The sequence below is a fragment of the Clarias gariepinus genome, chromosome 6, assembly GCF_024256425.1.
Source record: "Clarias gariepinus isolate MV-2021 ecotype Netherlands chromosome 6, CGAR_prim_01v2, whole genome shotgun sequence".
Taxonomy (NCBI): domain Eukaryota; kingdom Metazoa; phylum Chordata; class Actinopteri; order Siluriformes; family Clariidae; genus Clarias; species Clarias gariepinus.
Genome location: NC_071105.1, coordinates 25870001 through 25888046, shown reverse-complemented (window position 1 = coordinate 25888046; position 18046 = coordinate 25870001). Strand labels below are relative to the sequence as shown.

The window sequence follows — 18046 nt, the reverse complement described above, 5'->3', positions numbered from 1 at the left end:
AACCTCCTCCAGGTAGGCCGTCTCATCATTGTTCGTGATCAGGCCCACCACAACAGTGTCGTCAGCGAACTTGATGATGGTGGTGGAGCTGGTAGTGGCCACGCAGTCGTGGGTGTACAGAGAGTACAGCAGGGGGCTCAGAACACAACCCTGGGGGGCTCCAGTGCTGAGAGTGAGAGGGGCTGAGACATGTCCGCCCATCCTTACTGCCTGTGGTCTGCCAGTTAGGAAGTTGGAGATCCACTGACACATAGATGAGCTGAGTCCCAGGTGCTCCAGCTTGGTGGTAAGTGTGGAGGGAATTATGGTATTAAATGCAGAACTGTAGTCGATGAAGAGCATTTTCACATAATTCCCCCTCCGAGTGTCCAGGTGAGTGAGAGATGTATGGAGGAGATGAGAGATTGCATCGTCCGTGGAACGGTTTGGACGATAAGCGAACTGTAGTGGGTCGAGTGTGTCTGGTAGTGAAGAGATGATGAAGTCTCTGACCAGGCGTTCAAAGCACTTCATCACTACTGAAGTGAGGGCTACAGGGCGATAGTCATTGAGGGAAGCAGGATGAGGTTTCTTTGGGACAGGAACAATGATGGACTCTTTGAAGCATGTGGGGATCACCGACTGAGATAAAGAGATGTTGAATATCTCAGTGAACACAGGTGCTAGCTGGTCTGCGCAGGCTCTGAGGAGACGGCCTGAGATGCCGTCTGGTCCTGCTGCTTTCCTGGTGTTCACTCTCTTGAAGGCTCTCCTCACGTCATGCTCGGTGATGATGAACGCGCTTCCGGTGCTGGCAGTGACTTCCTGTCTGCAGCCGTTAGCGCCGCTAGCATTAGCATCGCTAGCGTCCTTAGCTGCAGCCTCGAAGCGAGCATAGAAAGTGTTCAGCTCATCTGCCAGAGACACATCTGCGTTTATCATACCGGATGTTGGTGCTTTATAATCCGTTATTGTTCTCAATCCCTGCCACAGGCTCCTAGAGTCACTCTGTTGGAGTTGTGACTCTAGTTTCCTCCCGTAGCGCTGCTTCGCCTCTTTCACCGCCTTCCGGACGCTGTATGACGCAGCCTTGTACGGTTCCATGTCCCCCGACGCGAGTCCCGTGTTGTAGGCAGCGGTGCGAGATCTCAGAGCATCGCGGATGGTTTTATCCACCCACGGCTTCTGGTTGGGAAACGTTTTAATAGTCTTTTTTTCTACGGTATCGTCCGCTAATTTCCCGATGAATCCCACAACCGCTTCCGTAAACACGCTGACGTCACCATCGGAGCTGTTTCTGAACATGTCCCAGTCTGCGTCATCGAGTGCGTCCTGTAACGCGGCCACCGATTGGTCCGTCCAGCGCGCGACCTCCCTCTGAACCGGAACTTCCTGTTTCAGCCTTTGTTTGTATTTTGGCATGAGGAAGATGGCGGCGTGGTCGGATTTACCAAACGGTGGACAAGATTGTGCCTTGTAGCCGTCCTTGACCGTTGTATAGCAGTGGTCCAGTGTCCTTTCGCCCCTGGTGGGGCAGGTGATATGCTGATAAAAGTTTGGCGCTGCACGTTTGAGGTTGGCACTATTAAAGTCCCCCGCCACAATAAGCGCAGCGTCCCGGTGTTGTGTTTGTTGCTGTGTGAGTGCCTCATGCAGCTCGCATAAGGCAGTGTCCGTGTCCGCTTGTGGTGGAATATAAACGGCGCTGATTATGACCGATGTAAACTCCCGAGGAAGGTAAAAAGGACGACACATGATGGACAGTAGTTCCAGGTTTGGTGTGCAGGAGCGTGTGAGAGGAACAACGCTCGCGCTGTTGCACCAGCTGCTGTTCACCATTAAACACACGCCGCCTCCCCTTGACTTCCCCGAGTCCCGCGTCCTGTCCATGCGGTGAACCGAGAAGAACTCGGCCGGCTGGATGGCGTGGTCCGGCACCGCTGGGTTCAGCCATGTCTCGGTGAAGCAGAGGAGATTGCAGTCCCGAATGTCTCTCTGGAACTTTATCCTGGCCCTGAGGTCATCGAGCTTGTTTTCCAGTGACTGGACGTTGGCGAGCAGGATGCTAGGCAGAGGTGTGCGGTGTGCACGGGCTCTCAGCCTCAGGCTCTCAGGGCTCTCTTCTCTTCTTGGCGAGAGATGGCGCCGGTGAGGTCGGCTGCCGTCACGACTGCTCCGACCACCTTTTCTTTGTTTTTGTTCTTTAAGTTAGTTTACAGCGTTTTAAAACCGGCAAAATTACCACCATGGGGTACATTAGCTATGATAGAGACACTCTTGTTTCTATTGGTATACAATGTACTCACAATTCGACGTTTTTAACTCCGGATCCGAGCTGGCCGAGTGAGATCCTGAGGGACAACAAAGGACGCGACGCGAAGCGGCGGCCCCGAGGGAAACGAGCCGGCGTCAGGAACAGGCTGAGAGCCCAGAGTAATTTGGTCTGCGAGTGTTTTGCAAGACAAGAAAAAAATTATAATAAAATGTAACCTAATAAACAAGTAAGGTCTTGAAATACGAGTATGTATAAACTTTGTCTGCCATATTTCACGTGATTACAACTGATCACAACTCGCGCTGCAGGATTTTGGGTAATCACCTGCCCTGTTTAGGCTTGTGCTTCACTCGTATCGTTAACATCCATGCGCTTGTGTACTGTTTACTGTAACATTGTGACCGTGTGTGCGCGGAAAGCTTGTGTGTGTGTGTGTGTGTGTGTGTGTGTGTGTGTGTGTGTGTGTGTGTGTGTATTCAAGTGTAGTGACTATTCTTTAGTAAAAGAAAACGTTAGGTGAAGAAAAAGGTTAAAAGGGTGTAGCAGTGCAGGAGATGAATCTGTTTAATGACAATGATCCATTTCCCCGAATCCTTAAAAGGAGGCAAAAGCGTCATTAGAGAGGTTCCTTGGTAAAGTCACACAAAAAGAAGATGATTCCAGTAGTAAGATAAGAAAGCAGATAGTGTGTGTGTGTGTGTGTGTGTATGTGTGTGTGTCGTCCTACACAATAACACTCTACCTCCTCCTTCTCCTCTCTTGTCTCCCTCACACCAGCCATGCTTCTTTTCAGAGGTAAAGTGCAGGTTTATTTGTTTTATTTTTACTTTATATCTTGTATTAATTATTTTGATTTTTGGGCTGTTGAACAAATAATCTGAGTTTCTATTACTTATGGGGAAATTCACCACTTTGGATTACAAGCATGCTTCCGGAACAAATTATGCTCGCAATCCAAGGTTTAACCGTAGTCTTTGGAAAGCCAAGAACAACTAATTAAACAGATCACACACACACACACACACACACACTGTCCCTCTCTGAGATGGACACCCTTGATCTGGCAGACATGTTACACTGAAAGAATTTACTAACATGATCCACTATTTGTTTTATTGAGAAATAACTTCTTCTTTTTTTTATTATGTGAAATATACCCCAAATTAACAAACTCGTTTATGTTTAGGTCTATATTTAAGTCTAAAAAGTAATTATAGTCATTAAATCCGATCCAAAACTCGAACTTTTATTTTGACAGTGTGTTGTTTCTGAAGTGACGTCTATTTACAATCCTGTGTGAACATATTGCACGAGTAAAATCTTACAGGTCAGTTTGTACAGCGTTTGCTTTTGTACTTTAATTTACATCACAAAGCGGAACACACACACACAGACAAACAAAAGCGGTTTTTTTTTTTTTTTTTAGCAAATATAAGCGTAGGGAGGCATATCTTTATCTAAAGACCACGCAGTTTACTCGGAAATCGACGTCATTTCGCGTTGCATTATGGGAATCTTCCGTCATTTTTTAAAATCAGGTTTATTACACTCACACAACACACAGCGACCAAATAAAGAGTTCGCGGGGTTTTTTTGGCCATTTTTAACGTAGGTGACAAGACGGGGCCTTATGTTATATTTAAAAGATTAAATATAACTCCTCTTAACTGTATTCCACTTAGCCCTAATATGTTCACAATGTAACAAATTTTTGACCTTTTCTTGTCTTTAGTCTGAAAGTGTTATTTTATATACAGTCAAGCCTAAAATTATTCATACCCGTGACAATCTCTCACTTAAAGTTACTTTTATTCAACCAGCAAGTTTTTTCTTGTTTAGAAATGACACAGGCGTCTCCCAAAAGATAATAAGATGATGTACAGGAGGCATGATTGTGGGGGGAAAAAATGATTGCTCATCTTTTATTTGCATTTCAACAAAAAGTGGCATATCCACAATTATTCATACCCTTATGCCACTGCAAAACGTTAGTGTTTTAGTCTGCTAGCCACTTCTTCACAGTCGTTTACTGTGGTTAGATTCCCTGGTCTACCGGCTGAAAAACCTGTACAAAAAATGTGAGCTCAACTGTTAATTTTTGTATCAGAGACTGAATTGGATAGATAAGTTAACAAGTGCTAATGTTTGGCTAAATTCATTATAGATGGCATCTAAAGGCTGTAAGCATCTGCCGGACTCATTTTGCTATGTCAGCTTTGTTGCAGTGGTTCGAGAATTCCCTGGAAATCACAAAGCCAAAAACTATGTGGAGCTTGTAGACCATGGTATAAAACTTTTGCAAAATCAGCTGCAGAATATTCCTCAAAGTTCATATACGCGACGCTCATTTTGACAGATATAAAGAGAATATGTACTCAGAGGAACAAAACGAACGCTACTATCGAGACATTCTTTATTTTGAAACTACCAAGGTGCAAACACGTAAACATGATGCGTGACTACAATTGGACTGTAATACATGAAAGCAATTTAAAGCATTAGCGTAAAGCAAGGAAAACTACTCAATTTTAAACTGTTTGCCCAATTTAAAAATAAATGTTTTTATATTACAATTTTGCTCTTGTTTTGACTTTGTATAAGCCAAAAAGTTCACACTTGCCAGTTTTCAATTCCTTTAAAATTTTTGAAATATCATTGTCTTGATCACAAAATCAATTCAATTAAATTTTATTTGTATAGCGCTTTTAACGATTTACATCATCACAAAGCAGCTTTACACAATCAAAAAAATTGTATGAAATGTGAATGTGTATGAATCAAAATTATATGATTGTCCCTGATGAGCAAGCATAGGACGACAGTGGCAAGAAAAAACTCCTTGAGATGGTAATAGGAAGAAACCTTAAGAGGAACCAGACAAAATCAAAATCAAACAAACAAAAAAAAGGAAATTGTACCCATTTTAAAACCTTTCTAGGTGTAAGCTCATAAGAAATAATTACTATTCAAGGACATACATTGTGTTACATGGTGTATAATTACTTTTCTGCATATAACAAAATATTGCACAGTTCAGGATTCTGTACGAATATGTACTCTTGAATTTTTTCGCACTAATAAAACATTGAAAAATTAAAAAATTCAATTACCTATTAGGGACATGTAAAAACATAACCTAGTGTAAGAGTGGAGAGCAGCTTCAATTTCCAACATTTCCAATCCTCTAGCCATCACAATTTGGCCTTTGTCACTGTCACTTAAATGCTTACGCTTGCCAATTTTTTTTTATTCTGGAAAAAAGGTTCACTTGTTGCCTAATATAGCTCACCCTCTTTCAGTCGCCATTGTAACAAGATATTGAAAATGTAGCTACTGTGAGAAGGATCAAATGGCTAGCAATATTGCAGCCCTTATGGGATGTTCCCCGGCTGCAATGGTCAGGACATAACAAAAGTTATCCAAGTATGAAAAACCAGTAAACTGGCGACTGGGTCATGTAGTCATGCTGGCCCATGTAGTCCGAACCCATAGAAAAGAAACACTTAGGTAAACGCAATATCTCACTCAAGGTCGTGCTGGTGTGCTGTTTAAGATGACATAATGTCGGGCCTCCGAGTGACGCAGTGGTAAAGTGCTCGCCCTATCATCCGATCGCAGGTTCGATCCCCGGGTGATGCTGTTACCTCTCACAGCCGGAGGCCTAGAAAGAACTGATTGACTGAGCTCTCTCAGAGGGGAGGGATGAAAGGTACTTTGTGCTCCCACATTAATCACGGCTCTACAGCCAATCAGGGGCGTCTGTGAGCTCGTGCACGTGGAAGAAGCGGCTAACGCTTTCCTCCGGGTGCGTTACTCCGCCCCTAACGGGGCGTGAGCAACCAGTTTGAAAAGATGCGGTCGGCTGGCGTCACGCGTTCGGAGGAAACACGTAATAGGCTATGGCCCTTCCGCCTGAATGGTAGTAGTAGCCTTAATGTGGGAGCCCCCTAGTGACTGGGAGGAATTGGCCACGACTAAATTAGGGAGAAAATCGGGGAAAAATCAAAAAAAAAAAAAGAAGATGAAACAATGTCAAACAGGTAAACATCCCATTGCCGTTGTGCTCTATTATCACCACTTGGGGAAATTTCCCGTTTAATCACATTACTCGGTCGGATATACAATCATTGCCTGAATATCAGCACTGCTGTGATATTGTGATATTGCCTGATTATAGCACCTATATATACTCAAAAATGTTAGGCAATGATTATAGGTAAAATGTCAAATATAGCCTAATGTTTTGTTCTTGGACCATTTTAACACAAGCTCTTTTGTAGTGACTGCCTCCTTTTGTATGTGTGTGTCTACAGACTGTCTAAAGCGGTTAAAGAGGCCTTCAAAGATGAGGTAATGATTCAACCCTCCATGGTTTATTATCAGTACCAGTTAATCATTACTCACACAGTAAACAGGTTTAGTGATGCAGTTTGAACACAATCAGATAGACTGAACTGCTGAGTTTTACTTGCATGTGTTACTTAGTAAAAAGTGCTTTTCTTGACTCCAGACAGTGCTGGTAAGTGACTGAAGGAGGAATTTGCTTCTTTTTTTAATCAAAGTCAGTCGTACTAGCCAGGTCATTGTTCACATTGTTGTGCTGTCTATTGTCACTCTCAACACTATGTACTATATACTATATTTACTGTGTGTAAAAATTCTACCCAAATTTTGACTGGTATTGTATATATTTATATAATGTTTTCTCAAGGGTTCTTTTCATGTCACCCTTGACTTATCTATCCATACTGTATATACTGATCAGATTTTTTGTTTTGTGCTACTGTTAACCATTTCTAAGAATTCTACAGAAATACATTTATGTTCAATAGTTATTACCCTACAGTAAGTGCCATGTATGGTGAAAACCAAACAGCATCTCATAAAAGAATCAAAATTTTGGGATGGACTAGTCAAAGGTCCAGATCCTAACCTAACCTAAAGTGCTGTGGTGGGGCCTTAAGAGAACTGTGTATTCCCTGCAACCCGCTAAGATCAGATGATTTTTTATTATGTTTATACAGAAAAATACACAGAATAAGACGTGGGGGTATTAACTTTTGAACATGACTGTAAACTTGAATTCAATTAAACTTTAATTAAAGTGAGTTGGGAACTTTAAAATGGCCTGCCATCATTTTATAGAGGCCAATACATTTATTTTATTAAGAATTACTATGTTTGCCCTACGTCTTAATATTCACCCTGTATAAGGATACCACTGTAAATGCTGTGTAAAAATGCATCTTTCAATTTGTAATTCCACATCTTATCTTTATTGTTTAAAATGTCAGGAGGAACCTTTTTCCAACCACCGTAGATGAACTGATTAGTCCATGGCACAAGTCCTAACACTCCCTCGCTCTGTTCTTCGCTGGGGCCCTCTATGGGTAAGAAGCATGTGTTCACAAGAAGAACAAGCTCGTGCCATCTTTGCTGCCGCTGTGGAGGGAGTGCAGCCGGACATTATAGTGCGCAGAGCATTACAGCGACGGGTCGATGAGCTAGTGGTGGCCGAGCACGGTTTCAAGCTCCGTCATAACCTGTATCTTGTTGGTTTCGGGAAAGCTGTGCTGGGGATGGCTGCAGAGGTAGAGAGGATTGTGGGAGATCACCTGGTTCACGGAATAGTTAGTGTGCCTCATGGAATTGAAAAAACACTGCGGCATCACAGGAAGCTGTAAGTATCTGTTGTATACATAGTTTTATCTATAAAACTTTTCATGTGGGGACTTACATTTAAAAAGGGTAAATTATTTTAACATTATTGTCTGTAATCTTATTGGCATTTGTTTCTTCTTATTTGAATTATTATTCTTTTAATGTTATGATTATTTTTCTTTTGTTATATAATTTCAGGAATATGTTGCCCAATGCCAGAAGTAAAATCAAAGTGATGGAAGGAGCTAAACACAACATGCCAGACACAGATGCCCAAAAATCAGCAGAGGGCATCAGAGAACTCGCCAGCAATCTTACAGAAAGGGATCTGCTGCTTGTCCTCATTTCAGGTACAAATTGAATTTTATAATCAACATCAACATGAGTTACACATACACTGTTTAGCCGTAACATTAACACATTACCCTTGATTATACTTCATGTAAAAGTAAACTGGTAACAGGATCAGGGCCACCCAAGGCTCACTCATGCCCACGGTAACTCATGCCTGTTTGGTCCCATCCCACAGAATAGCCAGTGCAGCACAAATTGCTGCAAAAAGTCATTGTACACCTGTGCACCACAGCACGCCATGTGCAGGGCAAAAAAAGCCCAAGACTGCTGACCCAGCCCCAAACTTCCCAGATCCTAATCCAGCACCCAAAGTTCTCTTGCTAACATCCTGGAGCCAAACACCACTGCATACCCCCTGAGGTTTTGTGGATTCTTGTGCCGAGGCGAGCACAAGGCAGAAGAAGGAGAAATTAAATAACACTAGGCACAACTGGACAAAGGAAATTGTCATCTCTATAAAGGAAGCACGAAGGGCTCTTAAATCTTCAAATAGCTGCATTGACTTTGGATTTAAATCGCAGCCTGTAGAAACTTGATAATGAACTTCCCAGTAACTTGTACTCTCTGCCTTTCTACTCTTTCTCCAGACTCTGGGACCTTAATTTTCAAATGAAATGCAAAAAATTTACTCTTACCCGAAATAAGGACATTAAGGACACTGAACAACGGTCCAGGTCCTTTCTTCCTTAGACCACATGAGACACTTCTGACATTGTTTCAGTTTAAAGAGTGGCTTGATACTAGAAATTCACTCTACTCCTTGTGAAGCTCTCCTAAATTCTTGAATCAGCTTTGCTTTAAAACATCTTCTCAAGGCACAAATTGCTCTTGTTAATGGCGCATGTTGTTTTTTTTTTACCACACTTTTCCCTTCCAGTCAACTTTCCATTAATATCTTTGGATAGAGAACTCTGCAAACAGCCAGCCAACAAAGCAACAACCTCCTGCAGCTTACCCTCCTTGTGAAGGGGGTTGATGAGCCGGCCCCCAAAGTTCCCACATCCCAATCCAATCCACCACCCGCAGAATGGGTAGGATGCACAAGTCTGATCCATGGAGGCCCCACCCCGCAACCCACAGCACCCAAAGGATCTGTCGCTAATATCCTGGAGCCAGACACCACAGCATACCCCCAGAGGTTTTGTGGAGTCTTGCACCGAGGCGGGCACAAGGCAGCATAAGGAGGATGTAAATAACACTGGGCATAATATTTATGTTGTAATGTTATGGCTGATGGTTTAAACTATTTTCCACTCAAGTAGAATTGTATTTAAAAACATACTCTGAATGGCATCCAGTTTTTGTCAAATAAAATTGAAATAGATTTTGTGGACATATTTTTTCATAGGTGGCGGATCTGCTCTACTACCTGCTCCGGTCCCACCAATGACGCTACAGGAAAAACAAGAAGTGACACATCACCTAGCAGCTGCAGGAGCTACAATACAGGAGTTAAACACAGTGAGACGAGCCTTGTCATTGTTAAAAGGTGGAGGTTTGGCCCGTTATGCACACCCTGCCCAGGTAAAACTATTTAACTGTCTACAAAGAAAAGCCATTAAACAGAGACTATATTTATATAACCCATTTATTCTGCACATTTATTCAATTGAAATAACTGAAACATAACTAAAATTCATTGAAATTAATTTGGGATTTTAATCACACAGAGCAAATTAATTTTAAAGTGGCTGATATTTATTTCAGATGCTATTATTACATCTGCAATGATGAATTGTCTCACAGATTTCACTTATAATTTGTTAATAATGATGCATGTGAGTAACTTGTGTTCCATCGTTGATTTAAAAAGAAGTGTGCAAATAATTTTCTGTTTTAAATATTTAGAGATGCACACAGTGAACAAAACAGAATTAAGAACAAATTATAACTATTTATTTAACTAATTATACCTAATGCATGTAATACCTGCTACAAATAACTGAAACTATTCGTTAGCATTTACAAAGTTCTGTTTTTTTTCTTACAACTTTATTTAAAAAGTAAAACTCATATTGTAGATCACACAAAGTGAAATATGTCATGCCTGTGTTTGTTTTAATTTTGAGGATTATGGCTTACAGTTTATGTACATCCAGGGCATATCAGTGCTCTTAATACCTGGTTGGGGCTCCATTTAGCACAAATTACTCCATCAGTTCGGCAAGGCATGGTGGCGAGAAGCCATGCTGAGGTGTTATTTAAGACCAGGTTGCTTATATAGTCTGTATTATTCGATCAGGTGTTCCTCATCTTCCTCTTGACAATACCCCATAGATTCTTTATTTAGGGTTCAGATCAGACAAGTTGGCTGGCGAGTAAAGCACAGAAATGCCATGCCCAGCAAATTTAGTGATGGTGCTAAATGATTTGCTGGGCATGTCATTTCTGCTTAAAAAAAAAAAAAAAAAGAAAATGATCATCTCTATAAAGCATTTCAGCAGAAGGAAGCATAAAGGGCTTTGCAAAAATAGATGGCTGCGTTGACTTGAACTTAAAATAAAGTGGACTGACATGAGCCTCAAATGACGACATTGAACTACTGAGAAAGTGTCCAGGTCCTTTTCTCCCTAGCCCACATAAGACACTAAGGACGGTCAAGGTCCTTTTCTTCCCAGCCCACATAAGACACTTCAAACATTGTCTCAGTTTAAGATGCGGATTTTATCCAAGATAAAAAAGAAAGACCTAAGAGCTACATTATGTGACCTACAGGTGTCTGTAACCACATAAAATGTTTATGTTAATGAGAGAATAAAAAAAAAAAAAGACTAGCATGGCTTTCATGCAAGGGTGGTTAGAAAAAAAACCCTTTCCACAAAAAAGAATATGACAGCATGTTTTAGGGTTGTGAAACGTCATCTGAACAAACCACAATAGAACACCACATAGCATGCATGCATGGTGGTGGTGGGGGGATATTCTTTAGACAAATGTGAGGCTATCTGTCTATCAGCTTAAGCTTGTTTTACCTCCAAAAGTAAAAGAGGAACCAGGTGGGAAAAATAAGTACTGTATACCCTGTAATTTAAACATGTACGAACATAGTTACCCGAGTAAACTCAAGATTTTGGACCACATTGTTAGTGTACATGGCATCTAAATAGCTAAAGAAGATAATCAAGCTGTTGAATGATCAACTTAAAGTCCAAACTTTTCCCCATTGAGATGCTGTGGTTGGATTTTTAGAGAGCTGTGCATAATCAAATGTGTTTAAATGTCACTGAAGTCAAGCAGTGTTGTAAAGAACAGTGGGCCAAAATCTCTTCAAAATTTCCTCCAAATAATTCACTCGGGTTAGTGTGGTTGTAAGTTTCTAAATTACAGGGTCTACTTAATTTTTTAGAGAAAAATTGAGAGGTTGTTTTTATAGCCGTTTGTGATGGTGAGACAATTACTCTTAGAGTCCTGATAAAATGTAGAATTGAGGGATTACTTTAATTTCACATCGCTGTAGCCACAAAGTAAAATAAAAGAAATGATTGTAGCCCAAGTATCAAGTAATTAAATTTTGTTTTTTTTTGTCAGGTGATCAGTCTAATTCTTTCTGACATTATTGGAGATCCAGTAGATCTCATAGCCAGCGGCCCAACAGTATGGACTGAGACGTCACTGGTAGAGGTTTGGGCCATCCTGAACCGCTACAACCTATCTGTCACTCTCCCATTATCTGTAAAAGAGGTTCTAAATCAAACTGGTTCCCAACAGAGAATCGGGCTGAAGGATCAACCACAGGAAGGCAACATTCTCAATGCTGTGATTGGCTCTAATGCTATTGCTCTGGAGTGTGCCAGTTGTAAAGCTCGAGAGTTAGGCCTTCATCCAGTAATTCTGTCTCCAGGGGTATGTGGTAATGTCCAAGCTGTAGCCCAACTCTATGGTCTGCTGTCCCGCTTTGCCTCTTCTCCAGATAAGGAGCCTCCAGAACTCAGGGATCAGATTCTCAGACTGGGGCCAGAGGTCGGGGTGGGCAACTGGGAACTTTGTAACACAATGAAACAATTAAAAGAGTGCCAGGAAAGCTGCCTTACAACGTGTCTGCTGGCTGGAGGTGAACCCACTGTACAGCTACTGGGGAAAGGCAGAGGTGGAAGAAACCAAGAGTTAGCCCTAAGGGTAGGGCTAGAGCTCAGCAGAGTAGCAGAAACAAGCATGACCGTGTTCCTCAGTGGTGGAACTGATGGTCAGGATGGTCCTACTGAAGCAGCTGGAGCAGTTAGTGATGGGAACATAGAAGCAGAGGCCAGAAGTCAGGGACTGGACATTGACGGATTTCTGCACAACAATGATTCATTCACGTTCTTCTCATCCCTTTTCAAAGGGCAGAAATTGCTCCTGCCAGGGCTCACAGGCACCAATGTAATGGATGTTCATATGATGATTCTGCCCCCACCGCCAGGACCAAGTAAATAATCTCAAGTTTATGGAAAACTGACTTTAATAATCAAATGAAATATAGATCCAGCTATCAGGATTGAAAGCATCCTACAGTTTGTTTCTATCTATGTTTGTCATCAAGATAAGAGAATATTATGATTGTTCTTTAATTTTATAGTTGTAATATATTTAGAGCTGTGTATTAATTGCTTCAAGACGAAATTGTGAATGTACTAATTTCAGCTTTAATGGTGACCAATAAACAACTTATTTTAAAATCTCATAATGACAGAACTCATCTGTAAAAATTGCCTTTATTGTTGCAATAGCAGTGTGTCAGTGGTTTTATTCACAGTGCATATGCATGATGTATACAGTCTGCTAAGCTACAGAAACAACTGACTGGCTAGTTAGCAGGCAAATATATGAACTTTTTCCTTGAACGTCTAAGCTGCTGGTGAAATTAGGGTGAAATCCCAGTATTTTCTGTAGGACAAAGATAATGTTGCATTGCAATGTTTTTCCTGGGTCATCTGATTAATACAAAACAGTTAAGTTCACTTTATCAATTTTATTATTAGAATTGTGTGTAGGTTAAGTAATGCTAAATATCTTGATATAAATAACATTTAAAATTGGCTGCCCGATATCGGAGCATTCTGAGACTTTTCAATGCTATATGTACAAGCTTGCAGCTGAAAGGATGGACATGAATCCAAATGAGCATTCATATAATTTACATTTTACAAAGAGTCTTTTCAACAAAGTGCTGCTATATGTCTCAAAAGTCAGTCACAGTCCTTTGATTCCTTCTCACCAAGCATTAGAACTGGTTCCTTTTTTTGGTCATCTTGTGCCACAGATATCACAACGACATCTCAAGACTGTCTTAATTGTTCCCCATGAAGTCCTAGGTCTGATGAGTCATCATGGTCCGCCAAAGCCAAAATATGAACCGAGCTATTGTCTGATCACTCATGATGTGACTTCAGGATTTCTCTGGCAGCATTATCCCTGAATAGAAAAAAAAGAACTTAGTGTCAGTCTGTATTTTTTAAACAATGCAAATAAACAAAGTGCTGGGAAAACAATGTGCTTTGTACCCAGCTGGGAAAAATGCTGATTTTAACTTTTAAATAAACATAAATACAAAAAATCATGCTTTGCATGTGAATAGACATGCAATAACTGCCAATAAATCCAAAATCAAATCACTGGTCTGCCATGTAATGTACTAAAGCAAAATTAAAAAATAAATACATCTCACAAATACAGTTAATCTGAGAATAGTGTACCTGGAAGCAAAGAAGTCTGGACACCTACCATCCACTCAGGTGAGGTGCTGTATCTGGTGTGCCACCATTCTGCCCCCCAGTTCCTGATTAATGAAAAAGAAAGGTGATTGCAAAATAAAGCAAAATTTTATTCATTTAAAGGCTTTCATACACACACACACGCACACTTAAAGGCAGATAGTAATGATCATGATTTATGGACTTCATTTACGAATCATTTATTTCATGATTTCTCCAAATAGAAAATGTGATTGACAAACAAATTTATAAACCTTTCAATGAAACATTATAATTATGGAATCGGGACCTATTTTAATCAAACAATAGAGTAAATAATCCTCTTTCATTACATGATCATTAAGCCTGTGAGATATGCCTTTCCACTCACTCCCCTAATGTCATCTTACTGAAAGAATGTGTCAACAAAACAATACATCAGTCTGAACAGAGATTAAACCTAGGGGGTATTTCACCCTGTGTAATCATATGCGTTGGAAATACCGTGCACAAACTTGCTTTCAAAACAACAAGGGCGTGTGAACTGAGGGTTGAGGTGTTTGTAGTGCATATACTGTACATCTCACAAACCCCACAGAGCTCTGTTTGGAGCTCACTTTCTCTCTGTCTGCTACCGTTAACTGCAAAAGAGTGCGAGGTCAACTCGCTGCCGCTCCTCATGCGGCTCCAATGGTTCTGCAGATATATTATTTCCTCACATTATGACATAAAAGGTAATGACACTGTCTACTGTTACATTTGATGAAACTTATGTACTTAATGTCTACAAAAGTAATGTTTTCCAAAGAAATTATACCATAACGATGATAATCTTACTAGGATACATAAACAATAAAGTTGGGAGAAATACTTGTATCCTTACAGGAGGACATTTGGGTCCTGTATACATACACAGATGTCCATATTTTATAGCCAGATTGTATAGTATACATTTATAAAAATACTGTTAGTATTTTTTATTTTATTTTATTTGTTTTTTTCTCCTCTTTTTATTTTATTTTACTTTATTCTGTTGTTTCTTAATTTTTAACTTTGTACTGTCCACTTGCTGCCGTGGCAAAACAAATTTTTCACTTGTGGGACTAATAAAGGTTTATCTTATCTTAATTAGAGGAAAATATTGATTCAGTTATGAATCACAATTCTGTTGTGTGGCAACTCCATATTGCTGATAAAACAGTATATATATATATATATATATATATTTTTTTTTTTTCATATTATAATGGAGATGAACCAGTCGATCGGCCAATGACCACAACTGGCTGGGTCTTAGGTTGATTCCCCAATGACCGCTCATCGGACGGACGGCCTCAGGTATAAACGATTGTGCACCGAGCACAGAAGCTTCTGAGTGGCGCAACTGAAACACGTCTTTACGCTGTTACATTATCAAGAATCGTTTGCGTTAAAGCCTCTGGGGAAAATGTGATATCGAATCGAGATATTTATAAAATCATGATGCGCAATGTTTATTAAATCGCACATAGGTATCGTGATGATATCGTATCGGAGGTGACTGGTGACTCATCCCTAGTATATTAAATGGGTATAACATACAAGGTAAAGAAACATCTAATGTGTATTCGGTTAAGGTTTTTTTTTTTTTTTTTTACTATTATTGTGCTCCAATGAACAACACACTGCACTCAGCCGGAGTCTCTCACCTTGCCTGTAGTACATGTCGTTCACCGTATTACCGTACACTTTCCAAGCGAAGTGTATGGCGATTAAACTGACGATAAGCCAGCTGAAAAGTATTTTGAACACAGCGACTCTCATGTCGTTGGCCAGCCAGTCGTCCACAAACTCGGCCAGAAACGACACTAAACTGTCCACGACGCGAGAGAGGAACTCGAAATCCCACGGTTCGTCCATGTCAGTTCGAGAGCTAATGCTAGTTACCTGAATCCTGCTCGCTAATACTCATAGCTACGGCGCAGTCTCGATAACATCAAGGTCGACTGTTACAAAACAAACAAGAACAGCATGGACTTAAGGCCATTTGGCCATTCAGAGAATTTGTTAGCCAACCAACGTAAACAAGACTGAAATTATCGTCTTCTTCTTCGCATAGCAACACATAAAGACAAGCTTATGCGACAGTGCCCCCTATATGTGGCCTTGGGAACGGCACGTCTGATGGTGAGTCTTGTGTGGAGGATCCGCCATTTTAACAGCGTCAACCGGTTTACAGGCAGTTAGCCAGCAGAGCTAGTTAACTGGGCCAATATCCCTAAAGTGTGTCTGGTGTTCTCATAAGAACCGGACAATTATCATGATATTGCCAAATAATGCAATTCGGAGGATATATCACACATGATAAAATATTTAGACACTCATTACCGTTATAAGTCTCTGGAAATGCGTTTCCTTCAGTTGATAAAATTTGTTTGATTGGGTGTATAAGAAAATTTCCCTAAAGTTATGGAAGCAAATGATCATATATTCAGTGAATTTATGTGCACTGAATTTTACATAATATTCCCAATAATACATTTCAAGTCTAGATTTCAATATACATTAAATTTTATATTTCCAAATTCACATAAAAAAAATTACATTCCTAATATTCAAAACAATTATTAAATGGGTCCTATTTCATGAAGCTTAATTCAGATCTACGAACTGAACTAATACAATTTCAAAATGTGTTTTTTAAAGGCTTATATAATTCAAATAATTGAGATGCCAATTTGCTTTCATAGTACAGTATGTGATTTTTTCAAGTCCCACAAGCTGCTCGGGCTAACTTCAGTGAGAGATTAAATTATACAATTTAGATTAGCCGTTAAATTACAGTATACAAAATGAAATACTTTTCATATGTTCTTATAAATTCTTTTTAAATGAAACAAGTCACATTGATTTTTATTCCTTTTTCATTATGTTAAATATTTTGTATGTGTCTTTGAAATTGCTGTCCACCCTGTCATTTTAGGAAAACTTCAAATTAAAATTTTCAAATTAAAATGTTATTTGTCACATACACAGTCATACACAGTACGATATGCAGTAAAATGCTTATACTACCGCCAGTGACCTTAAAAAGTAGAAACTTATAAGTAAGAAATAAATATGAATAAAAAGAAAAAAAAAACAAAAGAAAATAAATGTACCTAGTAAAATAAACTGTACAAATAAGGGCATAATACAAATATTACAAAATATAGAAATACAGAAGAACAAAATTAAACTTATTACTAATTAAAGTGTCTTGTGCAATGGTCCAGAAATGAAAATATAAATATATAGTGCGTATGTGTGCATGGATGTGTCTATAGTGTCCATGATTGTCCAGTCAATGTTGGGAGTTTAAAAAGATGTTATTAGTCCTGTGTGGTGGTGTGGTTGAGAGACCTTATCGCCTGCAGAGAGACCTTATCGTCAGTCTCTCTGTGTTGGCCTTCAGGGAGCGGAATTGCTTCCCAGAGCAGTCCATTGTTGGGATGGCTGAGGTCCTTTACGAACATCCTGGCCTTGGTCCAGCACCGCTTGCTGTAGATGGAGTGCAGGTCATTTGGTGTGGATGATGCGCTCAGCTGATCGCACCACCCTCTGTAGAGCTCGTCTATTCTGCATGGTGCTGTTTCCAAACCAGGTTGTGATGTTTCCCGTCAGGATGCTCTCTATGGTGCAGGAGTGGAAATTCCTGAGCACCTTAGAGGGCAGTCTGAGGTGGTAGAGACGCTGTCGGGCCTTTTTCACCACGGTGTTGATGTGACAGGGCCATGACAGGTCCTGCGTGATGTGAACACTGGGGTATCGGAAGCTGTCCACTCTCTTTACTCTCTCCCTCTTTCCCCTGTGAGAAACTGGTTGGTGTAATCTGTGACATCACCACCGTCATTTTTTGTCTTTTATAAAAACAACTGCTATAAGTACATTAAGCATTTACACTTATATTTTCAAATTTTTATCATACTGTGATTGGAGTTTGATGTCAAGCTTAACATGCCTGTCATAGTCCAACCATCATGCAGCAATGTTGGCTTGAATTGATGAATGAATGGATGGTCTACTGAAAAGCACCATCTGTGACAATTCTGCTTAAAACACCATGAGACTGAACTACATATAGGTACAG

General features: G+C 40.2%; 2 protein-coding genes across 4 annotated transcripts; one reads left to right on the top strand and one right to left on the bottom strand.

Moving 5' to 3' along the window:
* The first annotated feature begins 3522 nt into the window (after nt 1-3522).
* On the top strand, nt 3523-12940 carry glyctk (glycerate kinase). 2 transcript variants are annotated; one of them, XM_053499362.1, is made up of 6 exons: nt 3523-3581; nt 6568-6604; nt 7549-7934; nt 8114-8265; nt 9618-9793; nt 11798-12940. In XM_053499362.1, the coding sequence occupies exons 3-6, from the start codon at nt 7591-7593 to the stop codon at nt 12680-12682; spliced, it is 1557 nt and encodes a 518-aa protein (XP_053355337.1). In that variant the 5' UTR covers nt 3523-3581; nt 6568-6604; nt 7549-7590; the 3' UTR covers nt 12683-12940. The 2 variants fall into 2 exon arrangements, with proteins under 2 accessions (XP_053355337.1, XP_053355338.1); XM_053499363.1 differs by lacking the exons at nt 3523-3581; nt 6568-6604 and adding an exon at nt 6690-6773.
* A 1-nt stretch (nt 12941) lies between these two features.
* Nucleotides 12942-16023, bottom strand: tcta (T cell leukemia translocation altered). Of its 2 annotated transcripts, none has more exons than XM_053499365.1 (3): nt 15627-16023; nt 13942-14024; nt 12942-13660 (listed from the first exon to the last, which is right to left on the bottom strand). In XM_053499365.1, exons 1-2 carry the CDS (start codon nt 15835-15837, stop codon nt 13966-13968), a joined length of 270 nt encoding a protein of 89 aa, XP_053355340.1. In that variant the 5' UTR covers nt 15838-16023; the 3' UTR covers nt 12942-13660; nt 13942-13965. The 2 variants fall into 2 exon arrangements, with proteins under 2 accessions (XP_053355340.1, XP_053355339.1); XM_053499364.1 differs by having other exon boundaries at nt 13970-14024.
* Nucleotides 16024-18046: the final 2023 nt, after the last annotated feature.